This window comes from Rhea pennata, chromosome 6 (genome assembly GCF_028389875.1).
Source record: "Rhea pennata isolate bPtePen1 chromosome 6, bPtePen1.pri, whole genome shotgun sequence".
Classification (NCBI taxonomy): domain Eukaryota; kingdom Metazoa; phylum Chordata; class Aves; order Rheiformes; family Rheidae; genus Rhea; species Rhea pennata.
In genome coordinates, this window is record NC_084668.1 from 24,104,273 (window position 1) to 24,120,952 (window position 16,680).

General features: G+C 37.5%; 2 protein-coding genes across 6 annotated transcripts in view; one reads left to right on the forward strand and one right to left on the reverse strand.

Annotated features, from left to right (window-relative positions):
• Positions 1-18: 18 nt before the first annotated feature.
• On the forward strand, positions 19-16,512 carry SCRN3 (secernin 3). 2 transcript variants are annotated; one of them, XM_062578464.1, is made up of 8 exons: positions 19-186; positions 297-478; positions 1,172-1,371; positions 2,060-2,272; positions 4,713-4,875; positions 5,223-5,403; positions 6,933-7,076; positions 16,456-16,512. In XM_062578464.1, exons 1-8 carry the CDS (start codon positions 19-21, stop codon positions 16,495-16,497), a joined length of 1,293 nt encoding a protein of 430 aa, XP_062434448.1. In that variant the 3' UTR covers positions 16,498-16,512. The 2 variants fall into 2 exon arrangements, with proteins under 2 accessions (XP_062434448.1, XP_062434449.1); XM_062578465.1 differs by having other exon boundaries at positions 19-129.
• Positions 9,253-16,680, reverse strand: part of GPR155 (G protein-coupled receptor 155) — a 36,059-nt gene continuing 28,631 nt past the window's right edge. For 3 of the 4 annotated variants that reach the window (XM_062578459.1, XM_062578457.1, XM_062578458.1), the window contains exons 13-16: positions 15,380-15,475; positions 14,245-14,309; positions 13,479-13,616; positions 9,253-11,269 (exon numbers count right to left, since the gene is read on the reverse strand). In XM_062578459.1, the coding sequence (XP_062434443.1) occupies positions 11,047-11,269; positions 13,479-13,616; positions 14,245-14,309; positions 15,380-15,475 (522 nt within the window). In that variant the 3' untranslated portion in view covers positions 9,253-11,046. Of the gene's footprint in view, positions 11,270-13,478; positions 13,617-13,950; positions 14,098-14,244; positions 14,310-15,379; positions 15,476-16,680 lie in introns of those variants that run through there. The other variant, XM_062578460.1, reaches the window with a different exon arrangement.

Here is a 16,680-nt window from a genome sequence, read left to right on the forward strand (position 1 = left end):
CCTTCCTGCGCCGCCGCTATGGCCGCGCCGCCGCCGCCGCGCTCCTGCGACACCTTCGTGGCGCTGCCGCCCGCCGCCGCGGGAGGCCGCGTCGTCTTCGGCAAGAACTCGGACCGGCCGGCGGAGGAGGTGCAGGAGGTGGTGTGCTTCCCGGGCGCCGCGCACCCGCCCGGCGCCGCGCTCCAGGTGGGTCCGGCCCGGCGCGGCGCGGCGCGGCCCGGCGCGGGCAGCCGCCGGCCCCGCCGGCCGCCCGCTGCCCGGCTGCGGCTCACCGGCGCCTGCCGCCGCGATTGCAGTGCACCTACGTCCAGGTGGAGCAGGCGGAGGAGACCTGCGCCGTGGTCCTGAGTCGGCCGGCCTGGCTCTGGGGAGCCGAAATGGGCGCTAACGAGCACGGCGTCTGCATCGGGAACGAAGCGGTCTGGGGACGGGAGGAGGTCGGCGACGAGGAGGCGCTTCTAGGCATGGATCTCGTAAGGTCCGCGCGGGCCGTCCGGCAAACGGGACTGCGTGCAAGCTTAGTTTGAAGGCGTCAATCTTAGGGGAAGGGAGCACTTTCTGTGCACGCCCGTCTCTGCTGCTGCTCTAGCGGTGGCTAAAATCAAGCGTTTCTTGGCACAGCAGCGAGGTGACTTCTCTGGGAACCTCTGAGAGGCACCAGGCCCTAGAACAGCCCTCCCCGAGGAAATCGTGTAACGGCCTTCCCTCCGCGAAGCTGCTGTTAAACTGAAGCAGGCCGCCCAAGGCGCCCGGCTGCGCCCGAGCCTTCCCCGGAGCCTGTTTCCCTTTCCTATTTCCCCCACCTCACGCAGGTGCTTCCAGTTTCAGTCCTAGCCGCGCGTCCCCGCGTCGATAGTACGGGCGGCTTCTTTTGCCTGCCTCGCTGGGCGCCAAGGCGAGCCCCGCAGCACGCAGTCAGCCAGGGCTTCGGGTCCGGCTGTCCCCCTGGAGCCCTGCTCACCGAGGCGTTTCCTAGGCGCGCTCTCCTCTGCCTTTCTGTTTGGTTTCCCCCCACGCTAAGGACATGCAGTCACTTTAAATGACCTGTGCCTGTCTCTCCCCAGATCACTTGGGCAGCAGACACACACAGAAAGAGCAATCCACTTCAACTTGCTGAGTAGTTATATTCGAAGGGTTTAATTCCAAAGGTAATATCTTCTTTCTGTTCTAGGCTTGGACTTGAGAGAGCGGACACGGCTGAAAAGGCCCTTACTGTCATAGTTGATTTGCTAGAAAAATATGGACAGGGAGGAAACTGTATGGAGAGCCCTATGGCTTTTACATATCATAACAGTTTTCTGATAGCTGACAGAAAGGAGGCATGGGTACTGGAGACATCGGGAAAATACTGGGCAGCAGAAAAAGTAGAAGGTATGGACCTCTTTGTTAGGATTTTAAATATTCCCAGTGCACTGACCATTAGCAATTCCCTACTTTTCATTTACCATTTAACTGAAGCATCAAAATAGGCTACACATACGTTCAACAACAGCGGAAGTTTCTTCCTAGGCCCTCAACACAGACAGGGAAGCAGTCTTACAGAGCAGCTGAGCCACCCCGAGGGGCCTTGTGAGAGTCCGAGTGACCACTTTTACACCTGGAAAAGGAGGATGGTAACATGGTCAGCATGAGAATAGCAGCAGTATGGACAATTTTAAGCCCAGCAGCAGTCAAATACAGTCATTTGGGGAATACTGCCAGGATCAGTGTGGTTGGGCCCTGAAGATATTAGCAGCTGGTTCTTCCACCAGACACAGAAGGACAAGCTAGGTCTTTGGACAGTCTAAGGCGAAGCATGTAGAGGTGGGAACGATCAGGACTGAACATGAAAAATGATGGTGGCAGTGAAAGTAAATGACTCAGTGCTGAGGCAGCAGTAAATTTTGATCTGAAGATGCACACAGATAGAGAGAGAGGGCCAAAAATAAACTACAGGATTGCATAGATCTTGTTGGAAACCCCTAAATGCTTCAATAAGCTAATAAGCTAAATGTAAAGAAAGTACCAAGAAAAAGCATTTGATACATTAAAACAATATTTTTCCTCGCCTTAAAAACAGGTGGTGTGCGGAATATTTCCAATCAGCTCTCTATCACAACCAAGATTGACAGAGAACATCCAGAACTGAGGGAATATGCCAAAAGCAAGGGCTGGTGGGATGGGGAAAAGGAATTTGATTTTGCTGCCACATATTCTTACGTAAATACTGCCAGAATGACCACATCCAGAGGCCGATACAGTGAAGGCTATAAACTTCTGAACAAACACAAAGGTATCATTCTTGTTTTATTTGTTTGTTTTTGTAGGAAATATGAAGTGTTGAGTAAGCTACGTTAGTTTAAATCACAAACAAACATCTGGTGTAGGGTTGTCATTCATATGATTTGGTGAGACAGGAGAACTTACTAGAACAACTTCTTATTTAAAGGCAAACTGCTGAACTTTGAAATCTTTCATCCATTTTTACCAGTTTGAGGTAGAGAAAATAAAATGTAGGTCAAATATCAAACTCATACAGCTACAGTAATGACACTTAGAGGTCACATTATGGCCACACTGTTAAGTGGCCCATAAGACCTAGCTTTGTAACACTTTCACATTATTATTATTATCTCATTATTCACATTATTATTATTATTATTATATACATTATTATTTTATCTCTAAGAAAAAACAATGGCTAAAACCAGACTCTCCACAGTTTGCAACCACAAACAAAATCTTATTTACCACTTCAGTCTGTTCCTATTCATTACAAGCCTAAGACAATGGCACAGTGTTCATGTACATATTTTGTGTTTTATTTTTTGGCCTATGTAGGAGATTTTTTTTTAATCTTTATAACATTATAACCCTAACCTTGTGTACTCTAACAAAATACACACTCTGAGAACAGAATAAAGCAACTTTCTGTACTCTAAGCAGGTACTCCTAATTGCTAACTTATCCACATAACGCTCCCTTTTCAGACTTCAGTAGAAAGAAGCTATTACTTCTAACTGCTTTCACGTGGCAGCTTTTTGCTGCAACTCAAAATTGCCTCTGTATTCACTTGTTCATTTGAAATAATTAATCTCTACCAAAATAAAATTGCACCCCTGTCTTTCTACTTACTTTGCTGAGCTTTATCAGACCAGTTTTAGCATTTAGTTAATGTGTAGGAATGAATTACCTTTTGCTGTCCTGCTCTAGTGATCATGTAAATCCCGCATTCATTTTGGGACTTACAAGTGCTGAATACTGAAAGCACTTTCATAATACCTGTATTTACCTGTATTATAACAATGCTAAGGGTCTATCAGTGTTTTCATTCTAAATCCCCATTTTCAGGTATTTACCAGAGCCATTATAAAATTGCACTAGGTATGCATGTGATCAGCCTCACATGGCTTCAGTTTATTCAGCTGTATTTCAGATAGGAGCCCTAAGTAAGAGCTATTTGGTTTAAAGTAATGTTAAAATCACTGGTTTCTTATTTTACCCTTCCCAGCCTTTTCATTTACTGGCATTACATTTTTTTTCTAGACAGTCTTCACCTTGTGAAGACCATTTTTTAGATAAACATTATTTACATTCAAAAAATAAGCAATTGATTTTGAGGATACATGTTTTTTGACCTAGACTTTTTTTTACTGTTTTGTAATACCTTCTTTTCTGCTGGACAGGTTGCCGGCTTGCAGCTGACAAACTAACTGCTGTTGCTTTTAATTTATTTGATTCAGCTAGTTTGCTGATTCGTTGAATTCTTTGACTTTCCCAGGCAACTGTGGGAATACTTTAGAGAAGAGCATTCTCTTGTTGAAATGTACTGCTGCATGCCTTGTTTACAGGCAATTTGCATTGTGTATAAGAAGAATTGGAGACATCTGACTTAGCAGCAGTCTAATTATTATTAATACTTAAGAGAAAATAGCAAAGCAGTTTAAAATAAAAATCTTCATACAGCTAGAACTTCACCGAGAGAACCACTGTAAGATTAAATAGTATATGATATCTTCTATTATAAAAGGAGTGAACAAACAACTTCTTTTGCACTATAAGTACTCAGTCGGTACACCAAATCTTAAAAGAAAACTAGTGTAGATGCTGCCTGTTAGAATATTGGAGTGTGTGGGGATACAATACCACTCTAAGTATCTACAGTATACATGATCAGCAAAAGCATTGAACATCAGCTGCAGAGACATATGGCCAAGGTTTCGTTTCACCTCATCTAAAAGGAAGAACTATTTTCATAAGGACATTTGGTGCTACACGTCACATAGGTGGTTGATCAAGGCTTCTTTACAAATGAACATACTATTGTAATTTCTGTTGATTCTGGGTATAGGAAACATGTTACTCTCTAGCAGATCATTTCAATTGTAATCTTGAAACCAAAGTACTTCAGCCTTTAGTCCAAGCTATTAATTTTCATCTGAAAAGTTGAATCTCCCCTCCTCCCATTTTTAGTACTTTTGAATCATAAATTTTATAGCACTTTATCACCTACTCTTTGAAATAAATACTTTGGGGAAAACAAAAATAATATTTTTAAGTGTTACCTGTGATGGGTATGCTGATGAGATGACTTTTTTTTCCCCCACATGTATGGACAAACTAAGATTAGTATTGCCTAGTAAAGGAAAAAGCAGTCAGTTCTGGAGAACTTGCCATTTAGTTGATAGTATAAATACTGCTGTTTGTAAATAATTGTTTTGTATTTTAAATAGGCTCTATTACTGCTGAAGTAATGATGGAAATTCTTCGTGACAAAGAGAGTGGCATTAATATGGAAGGTGGATTTATGACAACTGGAAGTATGGTCTCTGTATTGCCTCAGGAGCCTAGTCTCCCGTGTATTCACTTCTTTACAGGAACTCCAGACCCTGAGAGGTGATGTAGCAGCCAGTCATTAATACAACAAATTGCAAATATCTAAATGAAAAGTAAATGTAATTTGTCCAATTATATTTCTTCTGTTATTTTTGCTGAAAAATATTTATAAAGTCAAAAAGTAAGGGGAACAGAATGCATAAAATCTTGAGGGTCTTGTTGCATGCATTACTAATGTAACCTACTTAGTGAAACTGAATTAAAATGGGTTAGGAGATTGTTCTTAAAACTTCTTCCGTGAGAAGAAAAAGAAATAGAATTAAAAAAAAATACAGCAATCTACTGACTTGGCAATTCTCATAAAACTGTATCAGTAAAAGGATATTTGTTCTATTTTTTCTTTCTAGATCTGTATTTAAACCTTTCATTTTTGTGCCCAATATTACACCGTTATTAAAAACCAGCTCCCCTACATTTGGTCATGATGATCCAGTTAAGAAGCAGCCACGTTTTCAGACAAAGCCAGATCGAAGACATGAGCTCTATAAAAAACATGAAAGTGCTGCTGCAGTTATGGAAACTACCAAGGTATGTTGATTAAATTAGATTTCAATGCAAGCAGGTGGTTTATATAAGCTTCTTGCTCACGTTTTGTTAATATAATACCATTTAATGCCCTTTGATGGTGAAGAACACTGTGGTGCATCAGAGGCCATTTCTTTTTGGCATCTGGCAGGCATATGTTTCAGAAATTCTGAAAAATCACAACTAATGCTTTGCTGCACCCCTGGGCTTAGTCCCAAGGTGGATATCTGTCCTGCTCATCTTGCAGAGAAGCAAGCCACACATACTCTTCTGCACAAGTCAGACAGTGGGGAAGGTGTTGAGCTGGAGGCAAATGTGCAGCTCTTGATAACAGTACTTAAAACTCTTCAAGGATGTTGTGCCTTTTAGCTGTGCTTGGTATCACAGACTTACTCAAGTACTCCCTGTGGTGTCAGACCAGCTATTTTTGTCTTTTACTTAGTTTCCCTGAGTGTTCCAGGTTAAATATTATTGATTTAATGTAATGACTTTTTAAACCAAATTTTAACTAATTCTTGTGAGGATGTTGGCTATTATGGGATGTCACTTCTGAGGTCAGTGTTAGTCTCATTAAAACTTAAAAGCTTAATCAGACCCCCCCCTTTTTTTTCTTTTAGAAATAGCTTTCCTTGGTGCGATTAGTTGCTTTGTCCCCATCATCCATGCAACCTTCAACTCCTGTCATAAAGGCAGTTCCTTCTGGTAGTATATTGAGTAGACTCCTTTTTTTTTCCTGCCTTTTGCTTCTTTTTTTCCCCTCTTTGCCTCTTCCTTCCCCTAGTGCTAGCGTTTGTTTTCCCATCCATAAAATTAGCATCTCATTGACAGTCATAGTGATACTGTCACTAGTACATCCTCTTAAGATAATGTCAGCAACAAGAAGTACCAAGTGCTAACATCAGATAGAACTAGAAATATGCTTGCAGCACAGTAGTAGTGTATAGCTCAATAACAGTGGATAGTTATGAGGAACCTAATTTTGATGACAGGTGGCAACATGGAAGTGGCAGTACGTAACTGTCTGAAACATTTAAACAGTACTCTGAAGTAACCAAATCAATGTGGCTATAAACAGTTTACAAAGAGAAACTTCCATATGTAGAAAGACACTAGGAAGTGAAACTTAGAAGCAAAGATCAGTGGACAGACAGGGAGATGGTTGCCCTATTTGAAAGCTCTTATCCAAGACTAAACAAGCTTTTGAACTGAGAAGGTACATAGATACACGTTCTGCAAAATGGACAACAAACAGCCCACTTAAGTTTTGCTAGCATAAATACCTGGAGCAGCATTTAGTTTTTTTTTCCTGTCAGGTCACGAGACAAGGAGTGTATAATATTGTAGGGAGATGAAGTACTAGATTTTAGTACACTGATCCAAGTAAATCTGCCATGGTGCTGTCTTCTACCAAAAACAGCTTGTACCCTAGAAACAATTAAGAGGTTAAATAATGACTATAAAACAGTTTTGTTAGGGTGAACACTACATAGATCTATAGAACTCTAGTGAAATATGGACTTCTCTTTTTGCAGGGAAAAGGTAAAAAGATGCTGGAACAGATGCGGAAGTTGGAGAAACAGAAAATCAGTGAAATGGAATCAATCTTGCAAAACAGAAGTCTTAATGTTAACCAAGCTGCTAGCCTTTTTTCACAGAGTGTAGAAGAAGAACTCAAAGTATATACATAAAGCTACTATTTGAATGCAGTATAATTCTGTTTTATGATTACCTCTTTTAATTAAGTGGATACATAGATTACATCTTATTTTTGATATACCAATTACTATGGATGCTTTTAGAGATGTGGATTCATATTTGGGCTAAACAGTATGAAGCAATGCTAAAAGAGCTAGAGAGTAGCTTTGTCTATGAGTGGCATGCAGCTGCCAGCAGAGGTTGATTTGCCAACAAGCTGAGCAGCAGTTAGAAAGCAAGTTATTTGATTTACTTACCTGGACTAGATTGCCTATGAGAACCCCTTCGTTGGATGAAGAACAACAACTCTGATTTGGACAACTCCCTTCTATTTATACACTTATGTATAGCTTTTATTATAGAGATTATCATCGTAGGAGAATTTCATGTTGTCTGAATTAAAATGACAACACTGGATAACTTCCTAAAACACAGAACTTGTGCTGAGTAAAAAGGAAAGTGATATGCAAGTCAAGCAAGATCGATTTCCAGATTGTTTGATAAAGCCTTTTAAGATATGTTTTGTATGTAAACCTTCTACTCCTTTAATGAAAACTGAGAGTATGAGCCCAAGGTATATTAAAACCAAGTCAGTTACAACTGTACAATAATTTGCTTGAAAATCTGATTACATGAAATTCAACAATTGAGGTGTCCTGGAAGTTACCATAGTTAGCTTTTCACTTCCCTATCTCGCTATTTTACCCACCCTTAATCTGAAAAATATTTCATGTATTGGTCTACAGGGTACTGACTAAAAACAATGTGATGTCTGGAGATGGATGAAGTGATGGGCAACAAAGTACAGGATATTTTGCTACCCTGCTCCCTGGTATTTCATACTTTTAGAATACATGCAGTGCAAAATACAAAACGACAATGAGATCAACAGGAAAAAAAGCTCTTATAAATAAATAATTACAAGCATACATTAAAAAAACAATGTCCTCTAGAGGGCAGTCTTTGTCTGTTTTTAATTTAGAAAAATATCTTTCTGTTTATTTTAAAAGAACCAAAGCTTTATAAAGGATTATTCCTCAAAAAATGTACTAAAAATGCTACTTAGAAAACTCTTGAAAATTATCATATCCACTCTTCTCCATTATCACAATGATTTTGAGATTACTGCTAGAAAAAAAAGAGTTCAAGAATTTTTGCTATAGAGACCCCTGGACTTGCATGCTCAGTGGATGCTTTAATTGAATCATAATGAATTAAAAGAGATCTACCCCAAACCAACCATTCTTCAAAATGAAAGCACTCATGGCATCACTGACCCCATCTTTAAAGGAAAACTATTTCTAATCACCAAAAATTCATACATCAAACCAACATAAAATCATCAACTACTTTTAACACTTTCTGGTGCTCACTGTTGGAAGCCAATATTTATCAGATATTTTCAGGGTTAATAACTTCCTAGTATCCTTCAAAGTCTGCTCCTAGCTTCCAGAAGGACCTAGTGATTCAGAAATAGGATTAAGTTATTCTGTATTTAATTCTTAGTTTCTTTCATCAAGTTATTAATCATCATAGACTCTAATTGGATTAATGGTAGGATATCAGCATCACAATGTTACGCAGAATTTAGTGTCAATTATTTAAATATGTTCTCTTCACAAGATTTGTAACAAAAGACCTCCATACACAGACATTTTGAGTAATTTCTTTCTTAAAAACAGATACAGGTTATTAAAATCTAGGGAACATTAGATTATCAAAAGGAAAGCAACAGCAGGACATAAGATGGAAAGGAGAGAGAACAGAGTGCGAGAATGATAACTACACTCGACTGGAAAACTGAGTAAACAGCAACTTCTTGAACACTCAAATAATTTTCCAAAATAAAAATATATATATATATATATTTGGGAAGCGATCAATGTGAAACATTCTTAAAGATATGAATTAGCTCCTCACTGGTATCAATAGCAGGAAGGCTGCTAGAAGAGAACTGTTATCTCTATGTGAACGCTCATTACTGCTTGTTAACATCCTCTTGTTTCTGCCTACTTAAAAAACATAAGAGCGTATTTAAGAAATACCAAAAATCCAAGAGCAACTTCAACAAATTTAACAGAAAATTGCATTTCTTGTAATATTTGACATGCACATGTAGCTCTCCCACACCTCACATCACACCAAAACTCAGAACTCTGAAATCAAACAACAGATTTATTGAGAAGTTACAGTTTTTAGAAGCCGGACATACAGCTTCTCAATCCATGTATATCTAATTATTCCAAAATAATTTATGTAGTTGTTTTCAACAGTCGTAACAGAAATACTCTATTGTTTTCCTTTGTGGTTTATAAGCCGGAACCTGCTACAAATGTCAATCACTGTAGTTAGAAGTACATAAGATATGCCACTTTGTATAATAGCATATGTATGCAGTAGGATACTATTATGTTTCTGTACACACTGCAGATGTGTACAGACTGATTGACTTTGATAGTAAAAGGAACTCTTTTCCAAAAGTTTAAGTCTTGCATGGAGTTACAGTTACCATAAAAAGACTGTTTCTTGAACAGTAGTTTATGCTATTAAAACTACTTTTAATTCTTAATACAAAGCAGACTCATATGTAGGTACAGTAAAATTCATGTATTAAAAAAATTAAAAGACTTATTTAAAAAGGGAGAGAGAAGTTATTAATAAGTTTGGCTATTCCAGATGAGATAAGGATTTTTTTTTTTTAATGTCTAGGTTCCTTTCCTTTGCTTTACCAATTAAAAGGTTTATGTGGACAAATAAATGCTGTTCTTACAATTCTAAAAGGGCAGCAGTAATAACTATCAATTACTACGGTTTAACCATTTCAAAATACTGTAGGAGATGCACGGATTCTCAGATTCTACTTCCAGTGCACAGGAATCTGAATGACACTAGAGTAACTATTTAAACATCACATGAAGATACCTGAGGTCTATTAGAAAGTTTTATGGCAACCAATATTAAAATTGTAAGAACTTTAGGTATTCTAAAGCCTAATCCAGACGTTCAGTTAGGATTCTTTATAGAATGGATTTAAAAGTCATTGCAGTACTTTTAAAAGGTTTTATGATTTGATAAAATTTTTGGTCTTGACTCGTGCAGGTATCCAAGGCTTCCATAACTTCTCTATTTGAGACTGGCACTTCTGGATTAAAATGGAGAAGCTAATTTCAGAAGGCAAAACCTACTCTTTACAAAGCTGTTACTACCACCAAAAGGCAAAATTTCAAAACCAACTGTTTATGCTAAACTCCAGTATATTCCTTCCTAATTGGGAGTTTTATTTTTACATGTTTTTAAGACTTCCTCAGCTTTAATCTTCTGACATCATAATCATCGTCACAACAATTATGCCATTATGAATGGAGGATTTTTTTAAGAGAGAAAAAAACTGCCTGATCTGAGATGTAAACAGCTGAGAAAAGTTCCTGGTGTTGAACAAGGGTACAAAGTAGTAAGAGTGTGGGTATGATGGAAGAACTCCTGCTTTTATTAAGTCAGTGGAAATGCTGACCTTAAATAGGGATCAAGATTTCATCACACTAAATAAATACTGAAAACATAGAAGAACATAAAATATTCCCAACATTCATTTTTTTTCCCATTGTGGCACCAGTCACTAAATCTGCTGTTATAGTATGTCTGTAATATGACAGTGAAACACATGGTTTTACTATTCGTTACACTCAAAATGGAAAGAAAAAACCCCTCTAAATATGGAGCATTGTGTTTTGTTACAGTTGCATTCTGCTTTGAATGCTCTGTAATAATACCACTTGCTACTATTTTCTTCAGAATAGACACAAATAGAACTACATTTCTTACGCTTTCCAAGAGAGAATTGCACAATTCTCCGAGGGCCCTGAGAAAGAAATCCTTTCTGTTTCAGTGGTCAAGACAAGGGCGAACACAACCGTCTCCTCTAACTGCCTATCTTCTGCGTAGGTGCCCAGATCAATGTCGCTCAACTGCAGCAGATCTCTTTTGAATAAAGCGGTAATACAAGTATTCATCCCGAAATTCAAATTCATTTGTAATATGCTGCACGACGCCTCCTTTCACCAGTCTGTCTCCATACATCACAGCTTCACCACGGTCAGAGGCAAGGCCAACTCGCATGAGCCAGTTTACCAGGTCACAGCCGAAGAAGATGCCAGTGGAGATCTTTGCACTACACCTGTATGTCAAAGGAATGATTCACCCACATGTTCTGTAAATCTGGTACCACCACTGCACGATGGGGAAAGGCAAGGAAAAATAGCAGGAAACAAGGAAAGACATCATGATAGTTAAGAGTATGTTAGAAGCGAACTTGCAAGCTTTGTATATTAGGGACATGCCAACGATCACTACCTTTTCCTACAGACACTTTAATGAAAAGCAAAATCTACATACCAAGTTATTTTAGGCCTGTGCAAATAAGCTACAATTAACATAAATAGCAATTTTTCTACAAACATACACAGTGTAATTCTGTTTATTGAATACTTACTTCCCATGTATTCATTAGCATGACCATCTCTGCAGCAAAACAGCCAATTTGAGTGCAGTGTGCCTGCAGCATCAGCAACTCAAGCAGCACTTTAATGCCATTTGATAATTTCTCTTCAGTTTTAAACTTACATATTAGATAATAGGTATTGTATATATAAGCTCCTTGCTTATATATATATAAAATATATATATATATATAGCAAATAAAAATCATTTAACTTGCATATCTGGTTCAATATTTACAGAGGCAGTACTAAGAATAAAAAAAAATTACAAGTTTAAAGTCATTTATTTTTACATATTTATGAGGCAATACCACTAACATTGACATAGTAGCAGTAAAAATACCATTTAGAAGTTTACCTGCAGCAATGAATGTTTTTGGTTACCTAAAATCTGTTCTATGGAACCCAAGTGCAAGGTTTCTGAAGATGATTAACAGCTACACAAGACTGGAAAAATCAATTAACTTCTTTTTCTATTTTTTAAATTAAAACAGCAGGGCCTTAGAGCAAGTGTTAATGTCTATTAGTAGAGAAACAAAAAATAAATAAAAGCCATGATCACAAGGTCTCAGTTACATTAAACTTAAATCAAAGAGGATTAGGATAAAGTTAAATTAAAATAAGAAAATACATGCTTTCTTTTAACTTTTAAGGGGAAATAAGACATGAAATTAGTTCTACATAAATAAAATTAAAACAATTGAGCAACCAATGTCAGATCTGGATGTATTCTCAGATGATACATGATTAAAAATACGAAACAAAACAAAGATCAACAAGCAAGCGAACAGCCAAAAGCCCGAGAAACCACAACAGCAGTGGGAGCACAGGAAACCTGAGATGTAAAACCTGTCCTATTTCAAAACAAACATTTTCTGGCACATCTTTTCTGTCTGGGCATGAAAGAAGGAAAGCCTTGAACTGCCATAGATCATCATTCTGAAGATGATGAAGGAAGAAGATAAAAAGAAAAAAGTTCTACTTGAAAGCTCACAACACATGAAAAGTGGAAATGCCTTATTAGAACAATTCTGCATGTCTCAACTTTATTTAGTAAATATTTGAAAACAGGAAGAATCTTTTATCATCTTGCTCCCACTGCTTCTGTCTGCATTTCTGCTCTTCCCATCTACCTACATACACTTGAATAAATACTTATCAGTCTGGGTACCATAACTTGTATCTGAAAGCTTTGTTGAGCTCACAGATTAAGTACTACAACTCATGAGAGGAATGAGTAAAACAAATTATATGAATTCAGAAGGAGTAAAGGTCGTAAAAACACTATAATCTCACATACTGAATGACCTCTAAGAACACACAGAATTCAGTAGCAGCAACATGCACAAAAGCTTTTGCCTCCTGTAAAGGCTCTTAGTTAGCAAAAATTCTTTCATATAAATAGTGACACCTTCTCAATCCCAAAATGAAACAAATGGAAACTAATAAGAAAACATTCCAAAACACTTGAATATTTTAAACAGAGATTTTTTTCTTAAAAGGAAGATTCACTCAAGTTTGACAAAACTTCATAGACACAAACTCGGTTAAAGCCACTGTCACATGCATTTCTTCAAAAAGTTTTTGTCTTTGAAACTCCAGCTAAATGTAAAAAACTGAGGCCACATTTTAATGCAAATTATGAAACTTTCGATTACTTTTACAAAACCTAGATGGGACAACGTGGTAATTTGAACTTCAATGATTCAGCTTGAGACTGGAAACATTTCTCTAAATGTTATTGCTAAATTCTTAATCCTTACTGTGATATTTGAATAACTTTGCCAGAACAGGAATCATCCACAGAAACCTTAAACTACATTTCATTACTCTAAAAGGTGAGCTGTGACCCTTGTAACAGCTCATACACACAAGAGGAAACCTTACCTTCTGCCTCTGACAATGCTTCTGACACAGTGATCTCTGTGATAGCGAACAAACTGCTGACAGGTCATCCTGATTTCCTCAGGAAGAGAAGGATCTGTATGCCCTGCTGCTTCTCTACCTCCCCAGAGAAATTCAAGTCTTAAAAACAATAAACAGGACAATAAAAAGAGCAAGTCAACAAACTGCACTTGTTTCTATATAATCTTCCTAATATATTATTGCAGAGGTTTTACTCTAGGCTTAAGCAGAAGGAAAGACAGAAAGTAGCTGGGAGCTGGGATCTAGCTGTAAGTCGAAGACAGCTTTGTATAGCTTTGTGCCTTTACGCTGAGGTACCAACAAAAATCTCCATCCACACAAAGAACTTCCCTTACGTCACGAATACAGGACATAAAACAGTGATAACAGAATTTGGTTCAGCATTCATATCTAAGGTTTTATTTATTAGCTGAAATTATTTCTGAAGACCCATCACACTCGCTGATCCAATCACGTGTTGCACCATCATTAGGTAACAAAGATCTTGTCTATGGGGGCCTGCAGGACTTCTGTCTACGGCAGTGCCATTAGGGCAGCGACATACACCCACGCAGAGGGAACTGCAATTACCTCTACACAGCTAGGAAAGGACAAAAATTTTGAAAATAAAAGAAAAAAGATAGGAAAGAGAATGAAAACTGAGGTGGTAGTGAACATTCAAAGTTCTTTTCAAATAATAATTATTAATAATTAAGTTTCTAGGCATATGTATAAAGATTCTATTTACCTTCGCTTGCATGGCAGAATGATTAAATGTTTATCTAAGCCAAAAATACCAAAGGAAATAAAGCCCTGGAGGAAGAATACAGAAATAGCAATATTATGAAAGTATTTCTGTTTTAGTTTGTAAAGAACAGAACAAAATATTAACAATTCATTGACAAAAACATGCGCATATATGTGTGCATGTGTGTGTGTAAAAAAAAAAAAAAAAAAAGCCCTTCTTCAGCCAGAATACATGTGCAAAAATTATCTTTCTTCTCTGGACACCATTAGAAATGTATTTTGTTTCTGGTTTGATCTTTCATTTGAGCCTTAAAAAGATTAATACATAAAGTTTTATCAAAGAAACTCTCCAAGAAACAGAGTTCAGTAAATCTACTGCTGTGACATCCCATCTGACATTCAAAGCACCAGGATCTTTACATAACCAGTTATTTAAATCTCTCCTTACTAATGTCAAGAGGAGAACTGACTGATTGTAATTTACACACTAGAATACTTTCCAATTAATTCCTTTTCTGCACTGTCTAGGAATCAAGGCTAGTATGAATACTGGATACTGCACTGCTTCTTGTTGGCTCACTTGTCTGTGCATCAGTCAAAGTATTCCTCCTGTATTTACACTAAGACTGCCTTGCCTTTCTCACCCTCAGAAGTAACAAAGCTAATCTGTGTCATTTTACACTGAAATAAGTTAGGAACATTTATGCATTTAATTCTCAGGCATTAGTTAATACAGCAGTAATTAAAACTAAAGAGGTAATAATTTGAAGCCTTATAGACAAAATATTCTTATAGTCTTTTTGCACCTATTTAGTTATAGTGGTGTAATTTCACAGAAGTTACACTGGTGAGACTTTCTGGAACAGATACGCTAAAATCCCACTCAGTTTCTACAAGCATTTGGCACTCAGTTGTCCCTTGTGCCTTGGAAGTGTTCATCTCAAATGTACATAAAACAACTGTGTCATGATAAGAAAATTATCAAGGCAAAATAAAAAGTTCAGGAAAACATGTATATAAACATGAAGAGCTTATGTATCAGCACTGTTTGAGGACTTCAGCTTAAATTGCCTGTTACAACACGTGCTGCAGCACTCACTAACAAAGTCACTGTCAGAATAAACATTGATAAGTACCTGGCCAAAATTAAATACTGCACAAAAGAATTGCAGTTCCACATAGAGCCTTCCAGGTTCTTGGTTGAACAGCCACCATAAGCAACTGGAAAGATTCTGTTGGGGGTGGGGGTGAGGGGGGGGTAGGAGAAGGGAAAAAAAAAAAAAGTCCACACACAAATCAAAATCTATTCCCAAAAGAAGAAAACTTTCTTACTCCTCACATGGTAATAGACTCTTGCTCAATTTTCACTGTCTTTATGTAACAAATTATTCAAATAAAAACAAATAAGAGGGAATAAACATCTTAAAACATCATTTTAGTTAGGCTCAATAGTTATAATAAAAGGAGTGTGCTTGATTTTAAATAAAAACAACAACAAAGTAAAATATTAGTGTGGAGGTCCTGCCCTTTTACATGTTTATATAAGGAACTTGTTCTAAGCATACTTAGATAGTCAGCCTAAAACAGATTGACAGTAAAACACTGCAAATCTACGTGGATCAATATTGTCTTTAGGTCTGTTTAGCTGAAACTAGCGCTTTCTGCACATTTTCTACATAGTTAAGATTGTGGTAAGCTGAACCACACTACTTTAGCTATTTAAGATGCCCGATAAAAGAAAAAACCTCCAAAGTTAAGCCCTTTGTTTGTAAAGGTCAATTTTGTAATATAGTTGCTCTCATTTCATAGTATCTAAGTAACCATTCAGCTACAATTTAAAAGGTGGGGCATCTCTTACTGTAAAGATGTAAAACACGTATGTTAGCATGAAATATTTGTTACAGGAAAAATCTTTCCTTTAACTAAGTTAGTAAGTCCTGAAAAGTAACAGCAGTAGCTGTGATGCCACACTTTCCTGCATTTCTTATATTATCTTTGCTACTGGAGCATCTGTGAAAGAAACGCAATTCCAGATCTCAGTGTGATTAAATGAAGCCATTTTTATATAGTCTTCTTTAGAAGTAGAATTCACTTTATATTTTTAAATTTGTTATTGCCTAGAGAGAAAGCCTAGCTCTTGAGAAAAATGGAAAGGGGGCAGTAGTGAAGAATTAATTTGCTAAAGATATAACTCTATTTTCTTCTCTTTCAGAGTGGTTTGCTCACTAGCATCATCATCATCAACTTTACATAGCACAGCAAAATTAATCTTACAACATCCCCCTTCCATAAAGGGACCAAAATAAAGCCTCTAATTTATTTAATGTATTGCCACAAATATGAGGAATTAGGAGATTTTTACTGGACTGTCTACATAGCTTTCCTGAAAACCATTCCACATCAATGAGTTAATCAACAGCAGGAGAAAAATATTTAC